Consider the following 27,537-nt stretch of genomic DNA (forward strand, 5'->3'; position numbering starts at 1 on the left):
ATGTTCTGCTTATCAGTCGCCGGTTACTGAAGAGAAGACCAGCACCAGCACGAGACAACGATATGGCGCAACCAAACATGATACTGTTGCATGATTGGCTGTTAGAGTGTCACTCCCCAAGTTGCTAGGTTACCAGAGAGTGAGCGCCTTTGTTAATGCAACCAATCTTGCTTCTCAACTTCTGTTTTCTTCCGACGAAGAATAAAAATATCGAACGTTTTATCGAGCACATTTTCTATTGCTATCGATCACGTGTCTATCGCGATACATATCGTTATCGTTTTATCGCCAGAACAGAAACAAACATACTGCTGTTGAATAGGATAATTAGCCCATCTTTTATCTACTATATATGTTAGTAGAGAGGATAAAGACAATAGAATACTAGTGTAGATTAAGCTTCATTAAAACTTTAATAGTTGAAAAGAACAGTGTACCAAAATTTTAATCCGTTTTCGATGTCTGCTGTGTGGGTTACTGAGGTGGCCGGTTAGGTCAAAAATGGTCGGAATAGCAGTATCTCTCAGCGGAGTCCTGTAAGAGCTCTGTATTAACATAGAAAATTCAACATCAAGCCGTTTGTTACAACGGCCAAGAACAACCATCAAAACATGGCAGTTAACTCATCAGTATGTAAATAGCAAGCAGAGTCAGTCCCGCGTTCACAGAGACAGTCCTGCGTTCACAGAGTCAGTCCCGCGTTCACAGAGTCAGTCCTGCGTTCACAGAGTCAGTCCTGCATTCACAGAGTCAGTCCTGCATTCACAGAGACAGTCCTGCGTTCACAGAGTCAGTCCTGCATTCAGAGAGTCAGTCCTGCGTTCACAGAGACAGAGACAGTAAGATCATCTTTACAATATGAACATACAGTAGGGTCCAAATGTCTGCTAGTACCACTAGTATAAATGCTTCTGCACAGAATACCATCTCAATTTAACACAAAGGTTTTTTGTGTAATGTACATAGGAGCTGACACAGACTCCATGAATTTGTGTAAAATTGTGTAAAAATCCATTGGCGTGTCACTTGAACATGCGCTTCAATGGAAGGGATAAGACACAGAAACTCTGGAACAGGGTCAATAACACAAACATGCTTGTGTTTAAACAGTGACCTAGAAATTGTGCAGCCTACTGAATATTCAGTTCTTATTCTTATACTTTTTTGACACCATTACATCTATGCAGTGGACCCTACTATATGCATACAGCTTAAGTTGAAGGATGATTTATATGAGGATGATATGTACTAATAGGGTGTTATTGTTAGATTAATATTAGTGCACACTTACCTCGGACACTCAGCTCAAATGATGCTTTTTTGACAATTCCTTCCAAGGAAACCACACACTCGTACACTCCAGAGTCTGAGTACTTCAGCTTGTCAAACTTGGGCTTACCGCTCAGTTTTACGTTGTCCTGTAAGAGCAGTAGTTGTTAGAAGCAACAAAGCTGATTACAAATAAAAATAATATGCAAAACTGTCGTTCTTTGATTTACCTTTGTCCATGACACTTGTGTACCTTTATAGGGGTCTACATCTAATGTTGCCTCAAAGCTCTCAGACAAAAGTTTAACAATCTTTCCTTTGGTGACGTTGGTGATGTCCAAGTCTAAAGCAAAACAAGGCATGAAGAAAAATCTTAGCTTTATTGGCCATGTCCATTTCATCACTCATAGCAGATCTCTAATTTAATTAGTACTTTCCATGAAAGTGGACAAGACAACAAAGCTTAAGACTTAAAAACTAAAGAAACTCACATGCACACATTTTCCATATCAGTGAACAAAGACAAAACTGTCTTTCTACAGAATAGCTCATTCCTGCTGAACAACCATCATTTAAAAACAGACTTGCAGACTTCCTGGATGTGTGACTGCGGAAGAGATACCAGCACTTATATGTTCATGCACAGTGAAGTGTGTAAAAAACAAACAAACACATCTTTCAATCTACTTGTTATTAAGATGACTGCTTTCCCATGTATGAGATATGATGATTCTGATCTTGGCCCACACATTACAGTGGCTCACATGTGATCTAGAACAATCCAAACAACTTACACACTACGGTAAAACTGGCAGAGCCTGCCTTTGCTTCGTCGTCCACCAGGGAGCACTTATATTCTCCACTGTCGGCCCGGGTGACTTTCGGGAAGGTGTAATTGTCCGAGTTGTCAGTGGTCACCTTCTTTCCCTGCACATTTAAATGGAAGCACAGAGCTCACCATTCCTGAGACTATATAAATTATTAACAGGATTCTGTCACACCTTTTATGCAAAAATAAGTCTGTGTAATAACCATGTTATTTACACACAGCTAACTGCTAATTAAAATATTGTTTAATTCAATATAAAATATATAAAGCATCTGCTTTGATCTTAAGTGGCGAAATCTTAAAAAAACAGAAATATTAGAAAGCACTAAAAAATTGGATTAACATGCAACAGTTTCTTTTATCAGAAGTTCAAGACTTATGATTTTACTTAGAATAAAGGAAAACAATAACAGGGTTAGAAAACAAAAGATTGTGAATGCCTTGATGATGCAAATAAGTAGATCTGTTGGATCAAAACAAGTGGTATTTGTTCCTATGTCTTTTTCTTACAACAGAACTTAGATTGCCCTGTAAAAAACTAAAAAAATTGGCTACTGGAGAAAATGGAAAGGAAAATGGGACATATGGACAGTATTCTGCCTGTTTTCTATTCCTAATAGACACTGCATTGTTGAGTAATACCTTAGTATGTATAAATTATGCAGTAGCCCATATGACCTTCAAAAGCTGCTTGACATTAAAAGAGTGAACTCGGTATGAAAAGAGCCAGACGTGCTCTACTTACCTTGATATAAAAGTTGTACTTGGTCGGTGGGGGGTTCCCATCAGCTGCACATTTCAGGGTCACGTTGTCTCCCTCCTTTATCGGGAGTGCAGCCACAACCTGGAGGGTGACCTTTTCACCAGGGTCTGTGCAGGAAAGAGGTGTGAATGCGGGGATTAGCTCATATGGAGGGCTACAGACGGGGCAAACAGATCAAGCCACTAAGCAGATGGTCATAATGAGCCATTGAGAGGTTCTCAGTCTGAAGAGCAGAGTTTTTTTCCCGAGTGAGGAGAGCTTTTGAGAGTAGCAGCAGGAATAGGCTGGCTGTAATCATGCCCTGAGGCACCCTACAAAAAAAGCCCTATTCAAGCTTCAACATCACTGCTCTGTGTATTACTGAAAGCAGTTTATCCAGTCAGTAAACGCTGATATTCCAGTGTAAGTGGGAATTGATTGACTAATATATAAAATATTATAGAAAATATATAATTAATCTGAGTAGTTTGTTTATTAACAACAGAACAAAGGTGAGGATGGAGACTTACAGGGAATGACGAAGGTCATAGGAGCAGACACGAGGTCCGAAGCGAGGCTCTTATGCTTGATGGCACAAGTGAACTTGGAATTCATATCTGCCTTCGTAGCTGAATATTGCAGCTTGGAGGATGTAGTCCAGAGGCCAGTGACTTTGTCTTTCTGTGCATCCTCTGTGATGGCGATCACTGAAATGATAAATAACAATTTTAATAATCATATTTCTTAAGCCTTATTTGACACATGGACCTGAGATGATTCATACCTTTGTCAGTTTCTACCAGTATAACATTGTTCTTCAGCCAGACAATGTGAGCTGCTGGACTAGCATCTTTAGTAGTACATTCTGCCAGCTGAAAAAAATATTAAAACAAACGTTTAGCAATACTAATACATTTCCAATGTATCCTACCTACACTAGTTAATCACAAAAGAGCAACTCAAAGATACCATTCATACTTTTGTTTAAAATATATCATAGATTCTGAACTTTAACATTAAGTTGAGTAAAAATTAGAAGTAAATAAAATGTTTAGTTGTACTGTGTCTTCAAACAGCTACAGCTGTTTATTAAAAGAAACAGGGTAAGGAGTGGGGAGAGAGGGAGAGAGAGAGAGAGAGAGAGAGAAAGAGAGAGAAAGAGAGAGAGAGAGAGAGAGAGAGAGAGAGAGAGAGAGAGAGAGAGAGAGAGAGAGAGAATTAGCATCCCGATGTCCATCCAATCAACTTGTTTCAATTTCACATTGACATGGACATAGTTGTTAGAGCTTTAACCAAGAAAGATAAAAGTTTCTGCACAATATTTGAAATGACCAAAAAATAGTGCATTAAGCTGTAAATGTCATACTAATGTGTTTCAATGCTGAATCTGTAGATAAAAATTCAGAAGAAGATAAGAGTCTAGTCAATAGACAAACTCTAGTCTGCTACAACAACTAATTATCAAGTACAGAACAATTGTAGGACTCCACCCTCTTTCACAACCCACACAATCTATTCTGGTTTAACTGTTTTCAGGAAGAAGCCAAACATCCAGCAAAATCATAAGCTAATGTAATTCTGCTCCAGGCTTCTGGGTGGATGCTGTTATTAAGTCTATTTGTGTATAGTTATTGAGTATATCTGTATAATGCCACACCTTTAGAGGAATAAAACAAACTTAAGTGCATGTAGTTTATGACATACCGTTGTTAGATTGCCAAGCGCTAACACTTTGGCTTGATTTGTGATTGTGGGTGGAGACGGAGCCTCTGCAGGACAAGAGTGGTATATATCATTTAATAAACATATGATTACTTCAGCATGATGTGTAGTGTTCAGTGTTATTCGAGAATACACTTACTCTCGATTGTCACATCAACTGGATGCTCATATATATCCACTCCTGTCACCACCATACAGGTAAATGTCCTCTGATCAGCCATTTTGGCCTGGGAAATTTTTAGGTTGAGGTCCTGTGTGAGGACGAGTCTGCCCTGGTACTCCGCAACTGGGGCAAACGAGGCATTCTGTGTATTTGATTTTGTCAGAAGATGAACGTCGATGCCGCCCGCATTGTCCTGTGAAGCAGAATTTTGCATTTCTTAGCATAGCTATAATCATACATGTGCTTATGATCGAGTGACTCAGACGCTCAAAATTGCACACAATACTGCTAACTGCTAGGTGCAGATCATACAAGCAATATTTACATGGGGAGAGTTATTTGTTTTCCGAGTTGCATTACGCAAATGGTTAACTTAAATTTCTGTGTGGAATTTTAAAATATCTGGCAAAACATGATTGTTTTCTATAGTTCTGGACAGTAGTCTTCCTGTCAAATGCCATACTTTACAAAATAAAAGCAATGCATTTTAAAAATTAAAAATGTAACATGTTCACTGCAAATTTCACTGCAAATTTCTCAGTTGGCAGGAAAAAAGTTCTATGTCATGAGTTGTTTTAGTATTAGTAATATAAATTCAACACACATTAATGTTATAGGTAGAAATAAAATTCATCATGAGGTCGTGTGTGCATATAATTCACTTCTTACATGCTTTCGATATGCAAGAGTAATATTTTTATATTTATTACTATTTTCTCTACAAAGTCCTCTATATTTCTAGCTCATTTTTAAGTGATTTTATTGTAGGAACATGCATATAAAATCTAGTCCTTGGGATTAAGGCATGAAAGAACTCATTCATCTTGTTCAAGCTTTTAGGTGGCTCCCATCTGATTAATTCATTCATGTTATAATTATATATTTAATATTGACCTGAATTGGAATTTCATAATTTTTCACTGTATAATGTATAACAAAAATGTGCTATGTTGAATAATTATGGTTACAGTAAATAATCAGCATATGATACACGACGATAGTACATGCAAGTCTGTAGGCTGTGTCAGTGGTCTCAATACCTCTGTGTGTGGTTTCTTACACTCACTTAACCCAACCATATCTGTTCTTAGAATAATTCTCCATCTATTACTTATGGTTTTTGCTTCAATACAGCGATGCTTCGAGATACGAGTGCATTGACATACAATTTTTTTTTGAGATACAAGCTGTGATCCGACCAAATTTTTGTCTTGATATACGAGCAAATCTTTGAGATACAAGCGTCCGAGCCGCCGCGGAAACACAGATCCCCAACAACCACGTGTGCTCTGTTTTCCCCGCCTCAGCTTCTCGCGTCTCACTGCACGGACGGGCGCGTGGATTTTTGCCCAGAACAGAACCATACCGCCAACACTAACAGCATTCATATCATCTAATAAATTCTCTTTTGACAAAGTAGTCCTGACAGAACTGAAATTCTCTTAACTGAACTTAATTGCTACAATTTCTGTTTTCTTTACATTAATTTTGCTTAACTTTCTTCATCACTTTTCTCTTCACTTGTTTTTGCCTTTTTTTTGTTACTCTTTCCTCACTAACATCTGCCGGTCGTTTTAATAAAAACCTGTCCGGTCAGTATATCAGATGCGGTGTAGTCACACAAGTTAATTTTTTTAACGGATCCAACGCTCAAAATGGATCTGAAAATTACGGATCCGCAGATGGTCGGCACCTCACGCAGAGCCGTTGCGACTCTACATAGGAAATGAATGACTTCCGTTTTATCGACCGTCGTTTGTCGTGTGCAGTGGAAAGGCGGCTTAACCGTGCGCATGCATGGTCAGAGCGCGGGGAGCAGCGACTAGAAAATGGAATAGACCCCCGTGTAACAGAACCACTAATCATGCATAGTATCAGATATGTTCGCTTTCGCGTTTTTGGAAAGTAATAAATGAATGAATGGATAAATAATTAATTGAACAATTAGAAAGAGAGGGAGAGAGAGAAAAAATATGTGATTTATGACGTAAACTGGTACAAGGAACGCGAGTTCCGGCATGGTGGAGTCGGGGTTGGAGGAGGGAGTTTAGATCGCGGCAGCAGCGAAGCGCTAGAGTGGCTCTAGGAATGGGAATTGAAATTGTTGGGTAATATGGATGTTGTTGTTGAGTTGTGCTATACCACTGTTGCAGCTAGTGTTGCATTCAGATGACAAATGGATGATAGAGACAAGTTACCTTTAGCCTTTAGGCATATTCATTTTTCTCACTGTCTGCACATCAGTCTCACAGTTAAAACAACATAAAGAGACAACCGTAACTCCCTTAGGACAAACCAATTAACGCAAACGCGTCTACTTAATTAACTTATACTTTTAGTGCCCCCTTGTGACCTACTCATTTACATAACACAGAATTGCACAGCATTATAATAACAAACAACTGAGGACATATGTTGACATATTTTAACACCCCCACTTGTACTCAGGTTGTTTTATAAACAAAAATAAAAGATAGAATGAATGTGGAATCTTGTCATACACATATCAATCTCCAAAAAGAGCACCTGCAAACCTATCCAGTTTTAACTTATTTACAGGTTTGGTCATTACATCAGCAATCATGTTATCAGTGGAACAGTACATCAAAGTTACCCTTCCCTTATTTACAATAGACCTGATTAAGTTATACTTTATGTCTATGTGTTTACATCTCCGTTTGTTTACAGGGTTTTTGGCAAGAGCAATTGTTCCCTGATTGTCCTCATGTACTGCAGTTTGTGTGTACTTGTAGTTATCTATACCTCCCAGTAACTGTTCTAGGTATAAACATTCTTGTATGGTTGAAGCAAGTGCCATGTATTCTGCCTCACATTTGGAAAGCGCCACAAGTTGGTTGCTTTCTGGTCTTCCATGATACTAGAGAACTGTTTTGGCTTAAACTTAGACACAGTATCCGGTAGTACTGCGTCGGTCACTGGTATCAGCTGCCCAGTCAGCATCACTGTAGGCTTGTATACCTAATTCTTCACAGTAATTTCTCCTAAAACTTAACCCTTTATCTGCTGTACCTTTGAGATACCGAAACACATGCTTCACAGTGACCCACTGTTCTTCTGTAGGCTCAGCAAAATACTGTGATAACCTGCTCACTACGATACTAAAATCTGGTCTGGTGCAAACAGTCAGGTATATAAGACTTCCCACAGCTTCTCTGTACATTTTGACAGCTTTCATTTTTACTGCATTTTCAGTATACTCTAACCTTTGTTCACATGGTGTTTCTCTGATATTATAGTCTTGCATGTTAAAACACTGTAATATCTTGTTAGTATACTTTTCTTGTGTCATTTTTACACACCCATCTGATAGATTGAAATCAATACCCAGGAAATGTTTCAGTTTACCCAGGTCTTTCATTTTAAACTTTTCTGCAAGCATCTCTTTCACTTCTTTCAGTCTCTCTTGATTGCTCGCTGCAATAATTAAGTCATTGACCCATGTAACTATGATCACTTTTCCTTCCTTTGACTCTTTGGCACAAACACAATGGTCGGCTGGGTTTTGTGTGAATCCATTTTCAGAAAGACCATCGTGCAAAATCTTATTCCAGTTTCGCCCGGATTGTTTCGACCCGTAAAGTGATTTCTCTAGTTTGTAAACTATACCCTCTTTCTCTTGGTAACCTTCTGGTGGATTGATGTAGATCTCATAGTCAATGGGAGCGTGCAAGTATGCTGTTTTCATGTCCATTTTATACAGGAGTAGATTTTCCTGTGCTGCTTTCTGTAGCACCACTCTTACACTTGTTAAGTCCGAAGTCGGTGAAAAAGTTTTCCCATAGTCTATTCCCATTCTCTGGTTTTAACCCTTGGCCACAAACCATGCTTTGTATTGGTCTTTTCCATCTGCATCAGTCTTGATAGAGTAGACCCATCTACCCCCCACTGTTTCCTTGCCTATTGGCAGTGTTGTCGAGGTAAACGTTTTGTTCTCGTTTAGAGACTGTATTTCTTCATCCATGGCTTTTATCCATTCTTTTGAGTTAGTTGACCTCATTGCTCCTTCAAAGGTCTGTGGAATGCCACACACCGCCCTGCAGCAATAATCTACTGTGATATTAACTCCATCATTATTACTGTATTCGGTTACAAAGTAGTCTAAGTAATTCGGTGTTTTTCTCTCTCTAGTCGGATACCTCCTACTCTCAAGTTCACCATCTGTCACATTCTGTTGTGTTTGATTGTGGTCACTAGATCGTGTTGCTTCACCTTGACTATCACTATGTGTATTTCCACTCTGTACACTTGGCTCTGGAGCATTTTCTGTACTCCTACTCTGTGTAGTCTCATCAGTCTTGGGTTTCACTCCACTATAGCCATCGCTTAGATCTGGTACACCTGTCTGTGTCTGTTTTTCTGCAACCGCATTACTCACAAATTTCACTAGTCTTTTGTACTTTGTTTACATCTGGGTGATACACCAAGAACGCTGGGCTGTTCTTGTCGTAACCTACAAAATGACCCCGGTCACACCTGGAATAAAATATTCCTTTGTCCTGTTTGTATGTATGACATACAGATCCAAACTTTTTGCATTTTTGACACATTAGGCTTCTTGCCTGTTATCAACTCATAAGGAGTCCGTCCCGTACGATGTTGAAACACCTGTTACGTACCATTGCTGCTGTTTGTACTGTGTAGTGCCATAGTTGTTTTGGTAATGCACTTACAACTATCATGCACCTACTCATCTCAAAAAGAGTACACCAACCTCTCTCTGCAGTCCCGTTCTGATGTGGGCAATACGGAGCTGACGTTTCATGTCTGATTTTGTTTTTCCTCGATAATGTTTGGAAATTGTTGCATGTAAACTCTGTTCCGTTGTCGGATCTTATGCACCTCACCTTCCCATAAGGGGATACATCCGCCAGGAATCTTTCAGTAGCCTGTACGGTGTCACTTTTCCTTTTTAGGAAATATATGAACACTGCGCTCGAGTAATCGTCATTGAATGACTGAGCATATTTATAACCATCTATCGACTCTGTGGCTACTGGGCCTGCAAGGTCTGTATGTACCATCTGTAATGGAGCCTTTGCTCTGGTGTCCGGATCTCTGTTTCTGGTTTGGACAAACTTTCCCTGAATACACACCTCACACTCTTGTTCTGGTCTGTTTGTTTTACCTTTGATCTGCATACCTTCAACAACATCCTGTAGCTTAATAACATCATCATAGTTACAATGTCCTAAAATCTCGTGCCATGTTTGTATGTCATGGCATGCATTGCACTGGTCATTAGATTCAGTTCCAGTATGCATATAATACAACTTGCCGTATACATGCATGTTAAACCTGGTACTGTTTCTGGTTATCAGGGAGTCTTTATCTTCTTTAAAAACAACTGTAGCCCCACTCGCGGTCGCTGCCTTCACTGAAAAGATGCTTTGGGGGTATGACAAACAAAGAGACTTTAAGCACCGCCTTGCGTTGCTGTCCTCTGCTGTCGATGAGAGAAACCTCAGCATTTCCCCTCCTTTGAGCGACTCCGTTGCATCGAGTGCTGTCTGCCAGCTCTACACTGGGTGTCTCTTGCCTGAAGGTGCTGTCGAAACTCTTAAACAAAGTTATGTCTGTGATGATATGAAAAGTAGCCCCCGTGTCCAACATTAGACCTTTTTCTTGAATGCTGCATGTCGGTTGCCGCTGGACACCAGTCTCTCTGTCTCTCATCTTGAACGCGTAGTCCTCGACATCATCTAAGGCTTTACTTGCGCCATCCTTTTTGTCTTTAATGTCCTTACGCCTACAAGTTGTGTCTTTGTGTGTGTCTCTTTTGCAGATACTACACCATACTTTCTGTCGACATCCTCTGGCTCGATGACCTTTTGTACCGCACTTGAAGCACACTATCTCGGCGTTGTCTTTGATCCAGTCACGTGCGCTCATCTTTGCAGGTCGCCATCCAGCTTTTTCTTGAGTCTTCATCATACTGTCGCCCGACTCAGTTGCTTTTATCTTTTCTGTTTCTTCAAAATTACGTAGTTTAGTCTTGAACTCAGCAAACGTGATTTTATCATCTGTATGTGCCACGTGTATTGCAAGTGGCTTAAAACTCTCCGGTAATCCCTTAAAGACCATAGCCACTAGCAGTCCATCTCCTAACGTGTCTCTGCTCTGATGATATAGTCCATTACACTTTCATCGTTTGCTTTTTGTAGCGATGTAAACATAGTGTACAAGCTGATTTTGTGGGGCTTTCCCTTCCCTTCGTAATACCCTCTCAGTATTTCCAGAGCTTTTCTTCCATTGCTGGGCGCATCTCTCATAACTAACGAGAGGCCTTTGTCATCTAACAGTAAAATCAGTTCAGCATATGCGTCAGCATTTTTCTTTGCATCCGTTGCTATCTCAGCTTCCGACTGCGGTTCATTTAACACCGTGTCTTTTAATCCTGATAAATGAAAATGTCCCAACATTTTGGTTTCCCAAAGTTCATACTTAGTCTCCATCGAACATCAGTCGAGTCAAACTGTGCATCCTCCGTTGTTCCACCATGTTAGCACGCTGTCCGTCGGTTCTAAACGGTGGAAAACAACAAACTTTTCTGAACAACTCTTGGGCCCATAACCTGTTGAATTGTGCTATACCACTGTTGCAGCTAGCGTTTCATTCAAATGACAAATGGATGATAGAGACAAGTTACCTTTAGCCTATAGGCATATTTATTTTTCTCACTGTCTGCACATCAGTCTCACGTCTCACGGTCAGACAGTTAAAACACCATAAAGAGACAACCGTAACTCCCTTAGGACAAACCAAATAAGGCAAACGCGTCTACTTAATTAACTTATACTTTTAGTGCCCCCTTGTGACCTACTCATTTACATAACACAGAATTGCACAGCATTATAATAACGTACAACTGAGGACATATTTTAACATATTTTAACAGTCGTAACCGAATTGGTGCGCGTCGTGGACAGCTGATGCATGCTTGACGACGTGGCCTGCCAGAACTAATGCGATGCTTCATTTATGTTCGTTAATTTTAGTGAAGTTTAGTTAAGTTCTATTTAAGTGTAAAGTGGCATTAAGAGTGTACAGTAGCGAGTAAGTGAACGAAAGCGAAAGTGTACGTACGAGACAAAAGTACTCCTCCCTCAACCTCCGTGCGCATCTTCCATGAAGTAAAACCAGTTTATTTTTTTTAACATTCTCTTTTATTACTGTATGTTTTTATAAATAAAGGAAGGTACATTTATAAATACAGTTACTGTACATTTTTCATATTCAAAACACATAAACAAAACAACTGGAGTGGAATTTTGCGAGCTGGAACGGATTAATGGGATTTCAATTCATTTAAACGGGGAAAATTGTTTTGAGATACGAGCAATTTGAGATGCGAGCAAGGTCACGGAACAAATTAAACTCTTATCTCGAGGCATCACTGTATCTACTTCTAATAAATTTATATCTGAAGCAAGCTGATCCATTCAAATTTAACCCACAACCAGGTTACAATCACGTGACTTCATTTTTTTTGAATGACTAATCCCGATGGTGATAAACTATGACTAAATATTGGAATATACTTACATATCTCCATTTAGCTATCAGGATGTCCTCTACTTTGATGTCTCCTTTGTTGCAAGGCAGCTCAACAGTTTCACCATATTTGCCCACCACGGCTACGTTTGCACTCACTGGAAAAAAAAGAAGGAACGCTTATAGGATGCTTGGGGAAAGTAAGTTTATTTCATTTACCAAAACCATCTATTGTAATAGGTGACATAAGTAAACAGTATCAAATATTTCATTTGTATCGGATTTTTTGCATTAAAAGATGTAAGTTTTAATTTCTACTATAAAATTTGAATCTGTTGGATGATGTTGAATGTCCTCACCTGCTTGTCAGGCAAAGCAGTCAGATATTTTGAATATTCAAATAAAGTCAAATGATATCATGGCTTTGAAATAAATGCACAGCTCATGTTCTCCACCTAGACAACACCCCAAGGTTGAGGTTGTTGTGGCTTTGTATAGAATCCTCGAGTAAGTAAGCAACATACTTAGGCTGAATATATTCAGCTAGACAGTTTGTTGTGGGTGCGATTTATTCGTTCTGGATACTATATATACAACCGAAGCTCGTTGGAGAACTGTTTTGTTTCACATCTGCAAAAACAACCCAGTTGAATTATTATCTATCAAAAATATGAGAGTTTAAAACTGCATGGTTGTAAAATCTCATTTAAATAGCAGAGAAGAGATGTGTTTGCTTGCTACTTGTCACTTTTGTGGAACTATAAGATACTATAACTATACTGACTTCGTTCAGCCCATTTTTGTGTTAAACATACAAAGAATAAATATTAGTTCTGTGTTATGAAAGTTATGAATACCCGCATTAGCTAAGTCAGAAACCATCTGTCTAGTTTATTAAGGTAAACATCTGTAGATGTATCAGTCAACAATATCAACATATATCAATAAACTTTTATTATTATATAATTAATCTGATTTGTGCTTATGTTACGGTTGTATTGGATCCATCTGGATGGAGCCGTGCTATGAATCTTAGCTGTTTGCAGTTACATAGAAATAGCTGGTTAGCCAGAATTCAAATAAAGATAAGACGTAACAGTGTGCCTCACTGCTGACAGGAGGAAAGTTTAATTGCAGTGGGGAAATTATACTTCATTACACCGCATTGAAGACACTCACTTAGCAATTAACCAAACATTAATTCTGAATATTAGAATTCTATAATAAGCCAGAAGGCTCATCCTTAAATCTGACTGGTGTTGAGTTTATTAAGCACAGATAATTGTAAACACCTATTTAATGCATAGATTAAATGTACACGATATGATTATGAACAAGCAATGCTTTAGTACATCACTAATACGTTATCCTATACTATACGTGAATATCCTTCCACCCTCCATGACCTGATGCCATAATCAATCCCAGCCTTGATCTCTTTTACATTCCACTAGATAATTCAATTCAATTCAATACAATTCAAGTTTATTTGTATAGCGCTTTTTAAAACATAAAAACCATTTCACTAGATAGATCAGTAGTAAATGTTCTGACGCCTCTAAAGTATTTCAGGCACAATGTCTTTGAATAGTTCAGTGTCTGACTCCTTCCGTCCATTTACAGCATGTCCTCCCAAACCTTACCCTGTCCTATGTGCATCAATCATATCACAGTAGTTACATAACAGCAGCCAAACCTGTCAAACTATCCCATAATAACCAGAGGATGATGCAAGGATATGCGTTAAGTTTTCTTAAAGAGTTTGGCCATTTTCTAATGATTATAACAAGTCCAAGCCATTGAGTCTATTTTATGAAGCAACTTAACCTTCCCAAATGATCTTTTTTTAAACAAAGGTAGAGGTACCGGATATAAGGGAAATAATTGCACAGAATATAAAAATATATAATGAGTATTAATAATAGGACAAAAAAACGGTTTAAAAGCCTCAGATTTGACTACAGGGATGCTTTAAGAAAATAAAAAATGTCTTTACTTGAGTGGTTCATTTTCTCAGCACAAGACAGCAGCCAATCAGAAAGAGAGAGAGAGAGAGAGAGAGAGAGAGAGAGAGAGAGAGAGAGAGAGAGAGAGAGAGAGAGACCCAGTTGATTTTGCTAAAACGATAATAAAAACCAGGAAGTAGACAACTATTTGCTTTGTGCAGGTGTATTTCTATATATTTTTGGCTGCACACTCTGCAAATATTATATATTATATACCTCTACTGACATGTAGCATCAATCTTATATTATCTATCAAGTTAGAGTTAAAGGGTTTAGAGAAATCTAATTTCAGGGTTCTACTTAACCAAATTTAGTCTGCATGCCTGTGTCTAAATTCATCAAGGACTCTGTGCACACAGATGCAGTCGCCTGTCATACCTGTCAGCAGATGCCTCCGTTGTAGTTTTACGACCTGACCAGACTTGTTTTAAGACTGATCTTTTTGGGGGGGGGACAACGCACTTACGTCAAAGCGGAAGAAGACGCACGGAGTTAGCGGCCCCGGCCCCGGATAAGCGGTAGAAAATGGATGGATGAATGGATGATTTGAGGGCGCGTGCGCGTGCGGGCTACAAAACGGAAGGGCGCGATAACAATGGCAATGAGCAAAGAGAAGAAACAAACAGGAGAAAACGCCAGAAAATCGAATCTGGCATACCACAACAGCACGTCGTCCATGCTTGTATATGCTTAAAGCACTCGGTGTGAAACCATGCATGGCCTCTAGGACCAAGTTCCTGTCCATGATTTTTGCCTTTTAAATACCACAAATCATTCCAAGACGACAGTAAAGGCTTATGTTATGCCTGAGCTGTAGATTTATCAGTAATCTGGAAGATCCTGGAAATAATCCTTTAGTCCTGAAGTTCAGTTGCATGACTTAAAGGCAGTATTTGTGTATTATTTATTTATTTATTTTAATGTATGCCTTAGTTTTGATACTTTAAAAAAGAAATTTTAAAGTAATTCTTTTGTTTTTGCTTCTCAGAAAAGGGTTCATTTAAAGCCCAGAATGTTTCGCACTTAAATGTACTTAATTCTTCTCAGTCAACTTTGTCATTGTTTACAGTACATGTACAGACAGAGAAGCAATGGGTAATATCTAAATGTTTATTTTTGAGAGAAAATATTGTTGTATGCATTGCATACCATGCATTTAAAAAGTAAAAATTCATTTTTCTAAAAAAAAAAAAGGAAACCAATTAGTTGTTCATTTTAAGAGACCAGTCTTATTTTCTCTTGTATATTTTGCTCTTTAATTAAGCAAGAATACATTTTATCTGATTACTCGATTAATCGATGACATTTTCGGTAGAATACTCGATTACTAAAATATTCGATAGCTACAGCCCTAATCTCAGTCTACCTTGGTTTTATTTATGTTTAAAAAACACTGCACATATTTTAAAACACTTTATTCACCAGAAGGTGAAAAGCTAGTGAACTTCCTAGCACTAAACTTGCACTAAATTCTCAGGTTTCTCTATGTTTATATTTAACACATTGCACTATTTTATTACACTTTATTAAGCATTTCTTACATTTTATTTCATTTTGCAACTTAAATATAAGAGATTGTTAAGTGTTCATTGTGACTTTATACTTATGTTTACATTTTAATTATTTGGGTTTTCCTGGTTGTTGACATTTCTGTCTTAATAACTGAGGGGATTATGATCAGAGGAAGGTTAAGTTCAAAATAAAAATATTCAATTGTAATATATTTTTCTCTCGGCATGTCAGCCGTTTTGGAACAGGTTAAGAAAGTCAGTGGAAATATTCAGCTCTGTGAGTCACACTCAAGGTAACCAACTTGGTAATGAATGTGCTCTATTACTTAGAAATGCCACAGCAAGACACGCGGCGTATAGATCTGAAATGTTTATCTTCACTTCACAATATTTTTGATAAGAGTAAGAGTAAGCTTTTTAACTTTTTTTAATCTGATCTTTTCTGTTTTCCTCTTTTTCAGGCCATAGCTTGAAGGTATGAGTGCAAAATCGGTAAAAGACATCTCATTTGGCCCAAATTTCTAAGCAGCAGCTGTCTATTTTATACAAATGTTTATGACGGCTTTTGTGTTCATTGGACGCCACAGGCAGTGCTGCCTTAAAAACATCCTCTTCATCTACTGTTAATGTCGTCAGACGAGACGAGACAAAATGTTCCTCAACAACCTTTTTTTCATGACTAATATGAGACTATGACAAGACTGCACCACTGTCCAAAAACGCTGACTAAGACTAAACTATCATGCATTATTGTTGACTAAAAAAGATGAGGCGAAAATGTTTTGTATAAAATAAAAACTAAGATAAAATCTTAGTTCGCGGAACTTAAAACGAGTTCGCGGATTCGCGCTGTTGCTCAAGTTACAGATCTCATACACCTGTGGCTACAACACGAAACTGCTGAACAGTTGTATTGCTTCCGCTAAAGATAAATATTGCGCTCCGTCTCTACGGTTAGAATCTATACAAGGGCGTAAGTTTGATTGTGACATTTGTGGGGACATAAATAAAATTGGTCTGCAGAGCCAATTTGTCACAAAAGTACAAAAGCTTATCGCTTTTTACTCAAATTGAACAATAATTAAAATAGTATTTTTTTTGTGCCATAACTTTATTTATTAAGGTTACACAGGTCAAAAACAACACAATAGATCTATTTTATTTTTTACTTTTTTATGATGCCAGTAAGAATTCTAGCAGGGCAAGTAAAAAAAAACTGAACAAGCAGATTTCCTCCAGATCTGCTCCAGAAAAAACAACACATTACATCACAGAACATAATGTATTAATTACTTACTTTTGTGAAATAAAGAACAATATATATTTATATATACTATATAATAACTGAGAGCTGTTACTGTACTGTAACTTGCTATTTGAACAAGCCAAACACTTGTCTACGTCTGTCATTACCAGAAATAAACTGCTGGCATATTTGTTTCACATCAATTTTGTCCAGCTTGTCCTGGTGGACATGGTAAACAGCAATACTGTTCAGTCTCACTTGTGTCATTGTTGTTCTGAGCCATGTTTTTAATCTTCGAAGAGCACTAAAACTTCTTTCGGCCTCAGCTGATGACACTGGGACCACTAAAAGCAGCCTGACAAGGGTTTCAACTTGATCAAACAGGCCTCTCAATTCAACTGACATTCATCTTAGAATATTAGCCACTTCAGTACTAGATCTAAAAGTGTTTCTAGAGCGAAACATGGCTAGCTGGACTTTTATATTGTCTCTGTTCAGTTCTGGATACTGATCAACAATGTCACTCACTTCTCCAGTCAGTAGAGTTACCTCTAACTTCTGCAGAACATCTAGATCTGGTTGACTGAACCTGTCCTTAAGCTGAACATCAACACTATCTAGCATTTTATAGAACTCTGTTCTGTAATGCACCACCGGTGACATGACCGTGTGCTGGCTTGCCCCACCAGTGTATCGCCTTGGTGGATGTCTTTGGTGAGGAATCTGAATGGACGTAATTCCAAGGGAGTCAACCATTGCAGCTGCTTTATTAAAAACCTCCTGAAAACTTTCCTCATTTCTTTTGGCTTGTAAAATGTTTCAGTCCGTTTTTGCAGAGACTTGTTCAGACACTCCAATTCCTCAATCACTTTTAATGCCAGAAAGAGTCCAAGCACAGTTTTACCCTTTTCAAACCTCTCTCGCAGTCCATTTGTCCTCACACCTGTGTTAGATCCATTTGATGCCATCTCCTCCAAGCTTGATAAAATACTCTCATACTGAGACAGCACTGCTTTGATTGCTTTTCCTCGCACTGTCCACCTGGTTGGACACAGTGGTCTGAGTGAAGTTGATGGTCCTTCTGAACCTGCTGCCACTGCTGAAAATATAGACTTGAATTTTCCAAACTGTTGGCTTAATGTCCCTAGCTCATGGACCCACTGCAAGGCATCCTGTATCACAGGACTGGCTAGGCATGCAGATTGTGTGATCAAGTTAAGACAATGTGACCCACAATGCACATATAAAGCCAATGGCTGCTGTCTCTTTAGCTGTGCTTGTGCTCCACAATGTCTTCCTGACATATTAGCAGCACCATCATATGTTTGGCCTCTTAAACCCGACATGGGAATATTTAGCCTCATGAGTGCATCCACAGCCCTCTAGCAATGTCCTCTCCAGTAGTCCCTGAGACTTCATACAAACCAAAAAAAACCTCTTGTGTTACCAGGTCATGGTCCACATATCTAAAACATATAGGTTCTTGCTCTACTCCTGAGACATCCTGAGTGCCATCTATAATGAGTGAGTTCTGCAAAACTGGAAGAGACTGGATAGAGACTGCAATGCCTCTGACAATACAATTTCCTAACATTTGCAAAATCTCATTTTGCACAGAAGGAGAAGTATAGTCATGACAACGGGATAGCCAACTAGAGAGACGCGCATCATCATTGGCTTTGAATTTTAAAAGCTGAAAAAGATTCCCATTTTCTGTTTCATGGCCTCGAAGTGCCATACCCTGCCTAGCAAGGAACTGTACTGAACCTACAATATTTTGCAGGCAATACCTAGCATCCTCTTGTTGCTTTGCCAAGGCACTTGAAAGTTGTGAATCTACAGGGGATGCTTCTTGAACACAAACTGTAACTGCATGATGGTGCGACTTACTATTCTGGTGGCGTTCAAAACTAACAAGAGCATTTTTCCAGTTACTGTATCCTTTTGAGGAGAATGCGGGGTCTGCCTTTTTGGAAAGTGTACTTTTCTGTATTGTGTATGTTTTTACACAGTGAAAGCAAAGGATCCCCTTTACTCTGGGGCTATAGTGAAGCCATGGATACTGCTTATACCAACTTTCCTGAAAATGAAGGACCCTGTTTGTCAGCTTTTGGACTGCAATGTATTTTGGTTGAGGTTGATTTGGCTTTAAATCAAAGTCCAGAATCTCTACAGATCTACACTGTTCTTCATCTTTGTCACTCTGTTCTTCATCTTTGTCACTCTGCTCTTCATCTTTGCCACTCTCACTGCTACACTGTCTTTTACTGTCTACATCAGGATGGGTTTCCTTAGAAATACACCACAATGTACAATTAACTACTGCATGTGCAACTGCATCTTATGCATAGTGCATAGTACAGCATTTATACCTACATTATTAAAACTACTGTATGGTATAGTACTCTATAACAGTTCAACCTCAATATAATAATGCAAAACAAACAACAACATTTAAAATCATATTTTTATCAACTTTTTTAATCACCTGTGGCCCTGTCTTTCCAGAAGCCTCTCCACCGTTGCATATTGCTTCATACAACGGAATTTAGCTGCAGCCGACCTCAACACATTAGCGAGAAAGAGAAAGACAAAGCCAATCAAACAGCGACGTGGGTTAGAGAGGCAGGACTCAAAAAAGGCAAAGGCCAATCTTTTTAAAGAGGTGAGTTACAGAGGCGGGATTCATTGCAGGGGGTAAATCTGTTAACCGTTTGTGTTCCACAAGTTGCACTATTTTTTACAGAACGCCAATGTAAAATATTTTTCATCTTATTTTATGATTCCTGGATAAATGTTGAATGAAATAAGTAAAAATGCACAATACACAGACGGACATCAGTGGTTATGTATAAATATATATATAAGCTTGGTCGAATTATTGCTAGGGACAATTGAGTGTTCCCTGGATATTGGTACATGTCCCTACCATCCCTACCCAATATATATATATATATATATACATATATATATATATATATATATATATATATATATATCTATCCATCCATCTTCTACCGCTTATCCGGGGACGGGTCGCAGGGGTAGCAGTCTAAGCAGGGACGCCCAGACTTCCCTCTCCCCAGACACTTCCTCCAGCTCTACCGGGGGAAGACCGAGGCGTTCCCAGGCCAGCCGAGAGACATAGTCCCTCCAGCGTGTCCTAGGTCTTCCCCGGGGCCTCCTCCCAGTTGGACATGCCCCACCTCCCCAGGGAGGCATCCTGAACAGATGCCCGAGCCACCTCAGCGACTCCTCTTGATGTGGAGGAGCAGCGGCTCTACTCTGAGCTCCAGTTCAAGTTCAGTTCAAGTTCAAGTTTATTTATATAGCACATTTACAAACAGCCACACGGCTGACCAAAGTGCTTCACAGTGCGTTTGATATTTCAGATACACTTAAAAAATACACAATAAGATAGTACAAGAAACTAAAATAAGAATTATAAAAAAAAAATTAAAAAAAATAAAATAAAATATAATAAAATAGCCAGTTTAAGACCATAAGATATAACAGACATAAAACCCTGGGCAATCATGAAAAGGCTAGAGAAAATAAGTGAGTCTTTAGCATGGACTTAAAACTAGAAATGGTGGGTGCCATCCTAATCTCTAGTGGCAGGGAGTTCCATAATTTAGGACCGGCCACAGAAAAGGCACGCTCTCCTCTACGCTTGAGCCGTACACAAGGGACAACCAACAAAGCCTGGTCAGATGAACGGAGACTTCTAATAGGAAAATAGGGATGAAGAAGTTCAGATAGGTAGAGAGGAGCGATATTATGGAGAGACTTATAGACAAAGAGTAAAATCTTAAAATCTATTCTCTGAGAAATCGGAAGCCAGTGTAGAGATTTGAGAATGGGAGTGATGTGTTCATGTTTGCGACAACTGGAGAGAAATCTGGCAGCAGCATTTTGAACGAGCTGGAGATGCGTAATCTGAGTTTTAGATATACCGCAATATAAAGAGTTACAGTAATCTAAGCGAGAGGTTATAAACGCATGAACAGCCATTTCTAAGGTCTTAGGGGTAAGAAAGTGTTTAATTTTGGAGAGAATCCGCAGTTGGTAAAAGCTAGACCCGATAACGGACGAGATGTGTTTGTCAAATTTTAAGTTCTGATCAATAAAGATGCCAAGATTCTGCACCCGTGAAGATCTAAAAACAGATAAACTCTCTAGATTGAAGCTTGAGGACTGAGAGTTCTCATTTGGGCTAAACATTATTACTTCAGTCTTTTCTTCATTTAAAAACAGGAAATTTTGTGCCAGCCAAAATTTAACCTCTTCTAAACATTTTAGAAGAGATGAGATTGCTGAAGGATTGTTTTTCCTAATTGGTAAGTAGATTTGGGTGTCATCAGCATAGAAATGAAAAGATACACCGTGTTTCTGAAGAATAGAGCCCAGGGGTAGCATGTATAACGAAAATAGAGAAGGAGCTAAAATAGAGCCTTGTGGAAGGCCATAGGACAGCGCGGCAGGGGCAGAGGAAAAGTTACCCAGTTTCACTATGAATTTTCTGTCAGTTAGGTATGACTGAAACCAGCTCAAAACATTTGCTTTTAGATAAGAGGGAGTGGTCTATGGTATCAAAAGCAGCTGATAAATCTAAAAGAATAAGAACCACAGAAGGAGGGAGTCCGGTTTGGGGACCACATGATTTCGTCTCTGCTTTTTGCAGATGATGTTTCCCGAGTGACCGAGCTCCTCACCCTATCTCCCGCTCCATCCTTCCCTCACTCGTGAACGAGACCCCAAGATACTTAAACTCCTCCACTTGAGGCAGGAACTCTCCACCAACCTGAAGGGGGCAAGCCACACTTTTCCGGCTGAGAACCATGGCCTCAGACTTGGAGGTGCTGATTCTCATCCCCGCCGCTTCACACTCGGCTGCAAACCATCCCAGTGCACGCTGAAGGTCCTGATTTGAGGAAGCCAGCAGGACAACATCATCTGCAAAAAGCAGAGACGAAATCATGTGGTCCCCAAACCGGACTCCCTCCGGCCCCTGACTGCGCCTAGAAATCCTGTCCATATAAGTAATGAACAGGACCGGTGACAAAGGGCAGCCCTGCCGAAGTCCAACATGCACCGGGAACAAGTCTGGCTTACTGCCGGCAATGCGAACCAAACTCCTGCTCCGGTCATATAGGGACCGGACAGACCTTAACAGAGGGCCCCGGACCCCATACTCCCAGAGCACCCCCCCCACAGGTCACCTCGAGGGACACAGTCGAATGCCTTCTCCAGATCCACAAAGCACATGTGAACTGGTTGGGCCTGGTTCTCCTGTGGGCCCACCACCTGCAGGAAGAACCGTAAGGGGCCGGTGCAATGTGGATTGGGTGGCAGTCAAAGGCGGGGGCCTCGGCTGTTGTGTTTGTGGATACAAATCAGCATGCTCCCCACACACATAGCAGGTATGTAACTGAACTTTATTGAACACTCGCACAGTCCCAAACCCCCTGCATAGGGGCGAGGCTCACCCAGTAGCGATCTCACTAATCAGATATCACTACATCTCCCCTTCCCAAAATAATAAAACTTTATTAACTCAAAAATTTTACTATTTGTGACATAATAAACATACTGTAACCATTTTACTCCTTTCTAAGCTAATACATGCTATCAATCTCTAATGTAAAAGAAAATTAAACTTTAAAGGACAACTTATCTCCCACCATTTCGTCTTTTGCATACAATTTCACTTTTGCATACAATTTCACCATTTTTTAAAATTTTTTTTATTTTTTATTATTATTTTTTTTAAATTTAATTTAATTTATTATTATTATTTTTTAACATATATATAAAGGAGGTCAGGGTGGACTACCTGAGCACTCCTGGCACAGTGAGAGGATTATTCTGCCTCTGTTATCACCATGAACTAAAGGTTCATTCTTCTTGGTGGAATAGACAAACGTCCCGACCTTGTGTAAGTTCCATGTTGGGTAGGTATCGCAGACTGTGAACTCGGAAATGGTTGATGGACTGTTGGCATCTGACTGTCAGGTGTGTGATCATCCTCAAATAACTTAGGCCAATCAACTGCTTGTTCCTTGTCTGTTTCAGGCTGGTGGATTCGAACCAACGCCCGTCTGTTGCGCCGAATATTTCCTTGAGAGGTTTTTACAACAAACGACCTTGGGGCCTGCTGTCGGATCACTTTCCCTGAGGAAGCTTGGTCCCTAATCCAAACAGTCTGTCCAGGTTTCAGTGGTGACAGAGATCTAGCTCTGTGTTTCTTATTGAATGAATTTCTCGTGCGAGCACGTAGACTGAATTCAAACTGTTTCAGTTTGTCTGCGTCTGGAAGTGTTGGTGTGAGGAGAGACGGCAGAGTTGGTAAGCATGTTCTCAGTCTTCTGCCCATTGACAGTTCCGCTGGACTGTAGCTGTTTGCAAGTGGTGTGGAGCGGTATGCGAGCAAAGCTTTGAATGGATCTGATGTTTTCCCCAAAAGCTTCTTGACGGTTTGTACTGCCCTTTCGGCTTCACCATTTCCTTGTGGATACCGTGGGCTGCATGTAATATGCTTAAAATCATACTCCCTCGAAAATTCCCAGAAGTCAGCACTGCTATACTGCGGCCCATTGTCGGATATTAGTATCTCAGGTATCCCATTCCGTGCAAACACTGCTTTCAGATGTTCAATAATGGTTGCAGAGGAAGTTGATGTTAATTTGGCCACATTGACATCTCTTGAATAGTAGTCAACTGTTAAAAGGTATTTTTGTCCCTTTAGTTCAAACAGTCTGTAGCCGCTCTCTGCCATGGATACGATGGAAAGTCTGTTGATTGTAGAGGTTCTACAGTCGTCATGGAAGCCTTTCTACATTCATCACATCGTTGTACCATGGTTCGCAACTGTGAACTCAGGCCGGGCCACCACACAGACTGTCTTGCCCTTTGGCGACATTTTTCAATACCTTGGTGTGCCTGATGAATGTGAAGCAGAACTGAACTTTGGAGTGAGGCAGGGATTATTAACCTTGTTCCATGTAGGAGCAGTCCGTCGAGGATGGAAATCATGTCTCTTTCCAACCAGTAAGGTCTGAGTTTGTCGTTCGTTTGCACCGTTCTCAGCCATCCATACTCATGATACCTCATTACTTGGCTGCATACAGGGTCTTTCTTTAACTCCTCCCGAATGTTGTCTAGGCGGTTCTTCGAAGCAGGAAAGCTTTTCCCTATCTGGAAGAGGTAAATATTTGTATCTTCCATGAGAGTTGAGTCAGCATCCGTTACATCACTCGTAGAGGGCATCCTCGAAAGCGTGTCTGGAGTTGTGAACTGTTTTCCTGGAACATGGCTGATCTCGTAAGAATATCTCATGAGCCTCATACTGAACCTTTGCAGCCTTGGTGGTAAATCATCCAGGTGTTTTGTGCTCAATAAGCTCAGAAGTGGCTTATGGTCTGTCTCGAGGAGGAAATGTTTCCCAATGAGATAGCAGCTGAAACGTTCTGACACCATGTTGTGTTCGTGGATACAAATCAGCATGCTCCCCACACACATAGCAGGTATGTAAGTGAACTTCATTGAACACTCGCACAGTCCCAAACCCCCTGCATAGGGGCGAGGCTCACCCAGTAGCGATCTCACTAATCAGATATCACTACATCGGCGACCCAATCCCCGGACACGGAACCTGGCACTATATATATATATATATACACACACACACACACCTACAGTTTTGATCTTAGGCTTTTCATTAATCAGCATTAATGTGTTATTTTAAAAAAATCTAGAATTTTTTGACTAAAACGAGACTAATGCCTCTTTTCCACCGGAAAGAACCGGGTGCTGGTTCAGAGCTAGCGCTGCTGCTGGTTCAAAGTTGGTTCCACTGGCGAACCTTCTAAGAACCGGTTTGCCTTTCCACCGGCTAGAGAGCCATCACAGCGCCGAGTGTGACGTCACTGTATACGTGTCACGTGTCCCAGCAACGTTAGCGCAGCAGCGGCAAACACAAACACAACAACAATGGCGGATGTTGATTTACTGTTAATGCTCATGGCTTTGCGAACCTACATTAGCATCCAAACGCGGCGAATAATACGTGTACGTGCAGCTCCATGTAATCTGTATAAACGGAGGTTGTAATCGATAAGTACATAACGTTATTTTATCGTTAACACAGGAAAAAAAATTAGCCTTAGCATGTAGCTACCTACTATCATGTGTGCTGATAATGTATCATATTGCGGTAAAGTAAAAGTGTATTAAACATTAGTATACTTAAGGTACATTATCAAATGCGCTAACAGTAGCTCCGCCCCCAGCCCCGGACACAAGCGGTTCTTAAGTCTAGACCAGCAACGTTTTGTTGCTACTTAAGAACCGCTTTTCCTGGTTCGGAGCCGGTGCTTTGGCGGTCGAAACAGAAAGAACTGGTTTTAAATTAGGCTCTGGCTCCGAACCAGCACTCGAACTGCCTCGGTGGAAAAGGGGCATAAAATGACAAGACTTTTAGTCGTCTAAAACTTGACTAATAAAAAAAGATATGTGAATGACTTAATATGACTAAAACTAACAAGGACATTTGGCCCAAGACTAAGACTAAATTAAAAATAGGTGACGAAATTAACACTATCTTCATCTAATCTCACTCGACAAAGAGGACACGCTGTAACACCTACATTAGGGAAGTGAACACCAGATGAGCACACAAAGAGAAACCGGCGAGTGTGCTGTGCTGATTCCTCCGAGCTGATGACTGTGGGCCAGGTGAAGTAAACAAATCCGCCCCATGCCCCATGTTCAATCTTCTTTTGTAAACAAGTGCTTTGTTTAAACATTACACTCAAAGATCACTCATCTGTTGCCAGAGGATCACACAATGCTTATTTACTTTTGTCATAGTTATAGTTAACTGAACCTGTACTATACTTTCATACAGCTGTACCTAAATCACATGTTAAATGATCTGGAAATATTAATAATTATAATATAATGTAACAGTAATTGTATAACAGTGCAGCTTACATTAGGGATTATACAATGTCCCCTTACATTAACACTATGATTTAATTCAGTGCTGCAAGAATTAATTTATTACTGTGTTCATTCAGAATTCTAATTCTGGGATAATTCAGTACTGTAAGGATTACTTTATAACCCTAAAGAGTTAATAAAGTAACACTTAATTCAGTACTGTTACTGTAAGGACTTCAGCAGTCTTAGGAGTTTATTCAGAGATGTAAGATTTAATTCAATACTGTAAGGATTACTTTAGAACTAAAGAGTTAATTCAGTACTTTTACTGTAAGGATTACTTTATAACCCTAAAGAGATAATTCAGGACTTTTACTGTAAGGACTACTTTATAACCCCAAAGAATTAATTCAGTACTGTTACTGTAAGGGCTTCAGTAGTCCTGGGAGTTTATTCAGAGATGTAAGAGTTAATTCAGTATAAGGACTGGATAGTTATTAATAGACTAAAAGTTTATTAAACATTATGCTCTGCTCATTATGCTTTCTCGTTCATCTTTTTACTTATTGATTCAATATCAGTTACTCACAAAACTTACTTATAAACTTAAAATGAGTATGCAGGGGCGGTTCTAGACCTTTTTAGGGTGGCTTCAGCACCCTGTCTGTGATCTCAGCCACGCTAAAACTATAAGTATAATTTTTACTTTCATAAATAAACAATAAGAATTCCGTTAAAATGCAGGACATGTCGTCGATGGGAAAGAAAATTATTTATCAGTTTGATCCAAGAGCGACTTTTTTTTACTTTGCTTTTACGCGCGTGCGTCAAAAGTGCGACTTCAGCTGTCTGCTTTATTTGAATGGAGAAGCACAGGCACGCGCAGCGTGCACGCGCAGTCACAGCTGGAGGCGATTATCTATAACGTTAATCGGCAGAAAGACGCAAAGACGGCAACCAAAAGCAGTGAAATTTCACAGAGTTGTCATATAATATATAATATAAAACTCTTCTTGTTTTAAATTCTCACCGAGGGCTAAGCCCCCCTAAAGATGAAATCCTAGAACCGCCCCTGTGAGTATATTTTTGGAGTATAGACTACTGCATAAAGGACATTACCTTGGTCCAGTAGGGATATGAAGAGGACCCACACAGAAAAGACAGTCGCATGCATTCTTGAAAAACAATCAGTGCTGTTCCCCTTGAACAAAAAAAAACAACTCAACTTTCTGAAATAAGTCCTGAAGCGTGTGTACTCGACTCGAACAGCGTGATACACAACGAGCTCCCAATTCAAACTGGTACCGCGTGCGCTTCTTGTTCAACCCTCTGCAGTCCGGAGCGCGCGCCACTCAAAACACGCCTTAGGTCTGTTCATGACACACACACAAGAAATCCTTCTCTCCGCCCACAATTTAGACAACATATTCAAACTAGCTGGATATTTAGTATGGCCGCCCTTTGTAGAAGATTTCTTTTTTAAGAGACTTTTTTAAGTCTTCATAACTAACTGTAGGTTAGGACACAACACTAGGCGTTTGTATTCTATGGTCTATATAATTTGTTTAGTGTTTAATTTCATTATACAGCAATT

At 39.6% G+C, this 27,537-nt stretch overlaps 1 protein-coding gene across 1 annotated transcript; it reads right to left on the minus strand.

Annotated features, from left to right (window-relative positions):
- Nucleotides 1-394: 394 nt before the first annotated feature.
- LOC113660465 (CD166 antigen homolog A-like) lies at nucleotides 395-27,301 on the minus strand. Its single transcript, XM_027173978.2, has 11 exons — nucleotides 27,063-27,301; nucleotides 12,289-12,395; nucleotides 4,702-4,918; nucleotides 4,545-4,609; nucleotides 3,625-3,712; nucleotides 3,371-3,547; nucleotides 2,844-2,968; nucleotides 2,064-2,196; nucleotides 1,500-1,612; nucleotides 1,292-1,418; nucleotides 395-545 (listed from the first exon to the last, which is right to left on the minus strand). Exons 1-11 carry the CDS (start codon nucleotides 27,115-27,117, stop codon nucleotides 496-498), a joined length of 1,257 nt encoding a protein of 418 aa, XP_027029779.2. The 5' UTR covers nucleotides 27,118-27,301; the 3' UTR covers nucleotides 395-495.
- Between the last annotated feature and the right edge of the window lie 236 nt (nucleotides 27,302-27,537).

This window comes from Tachysurus fulvidraco, chromosome 11 (assembly GCF_022655615.1).
Source record: "Tachysurus fulvidraco isolate hzauxx_2018 chromosome 11, HZAU_PFXX_2.0, whole genome shotgun sequence".
NCBI classification, from domain to species: Eukaryota; Metazoa; Chordata; class Actinopteri; order Siluriformes; family Bagridae; genus Tachysurus; species Tachysurus fulvidraco.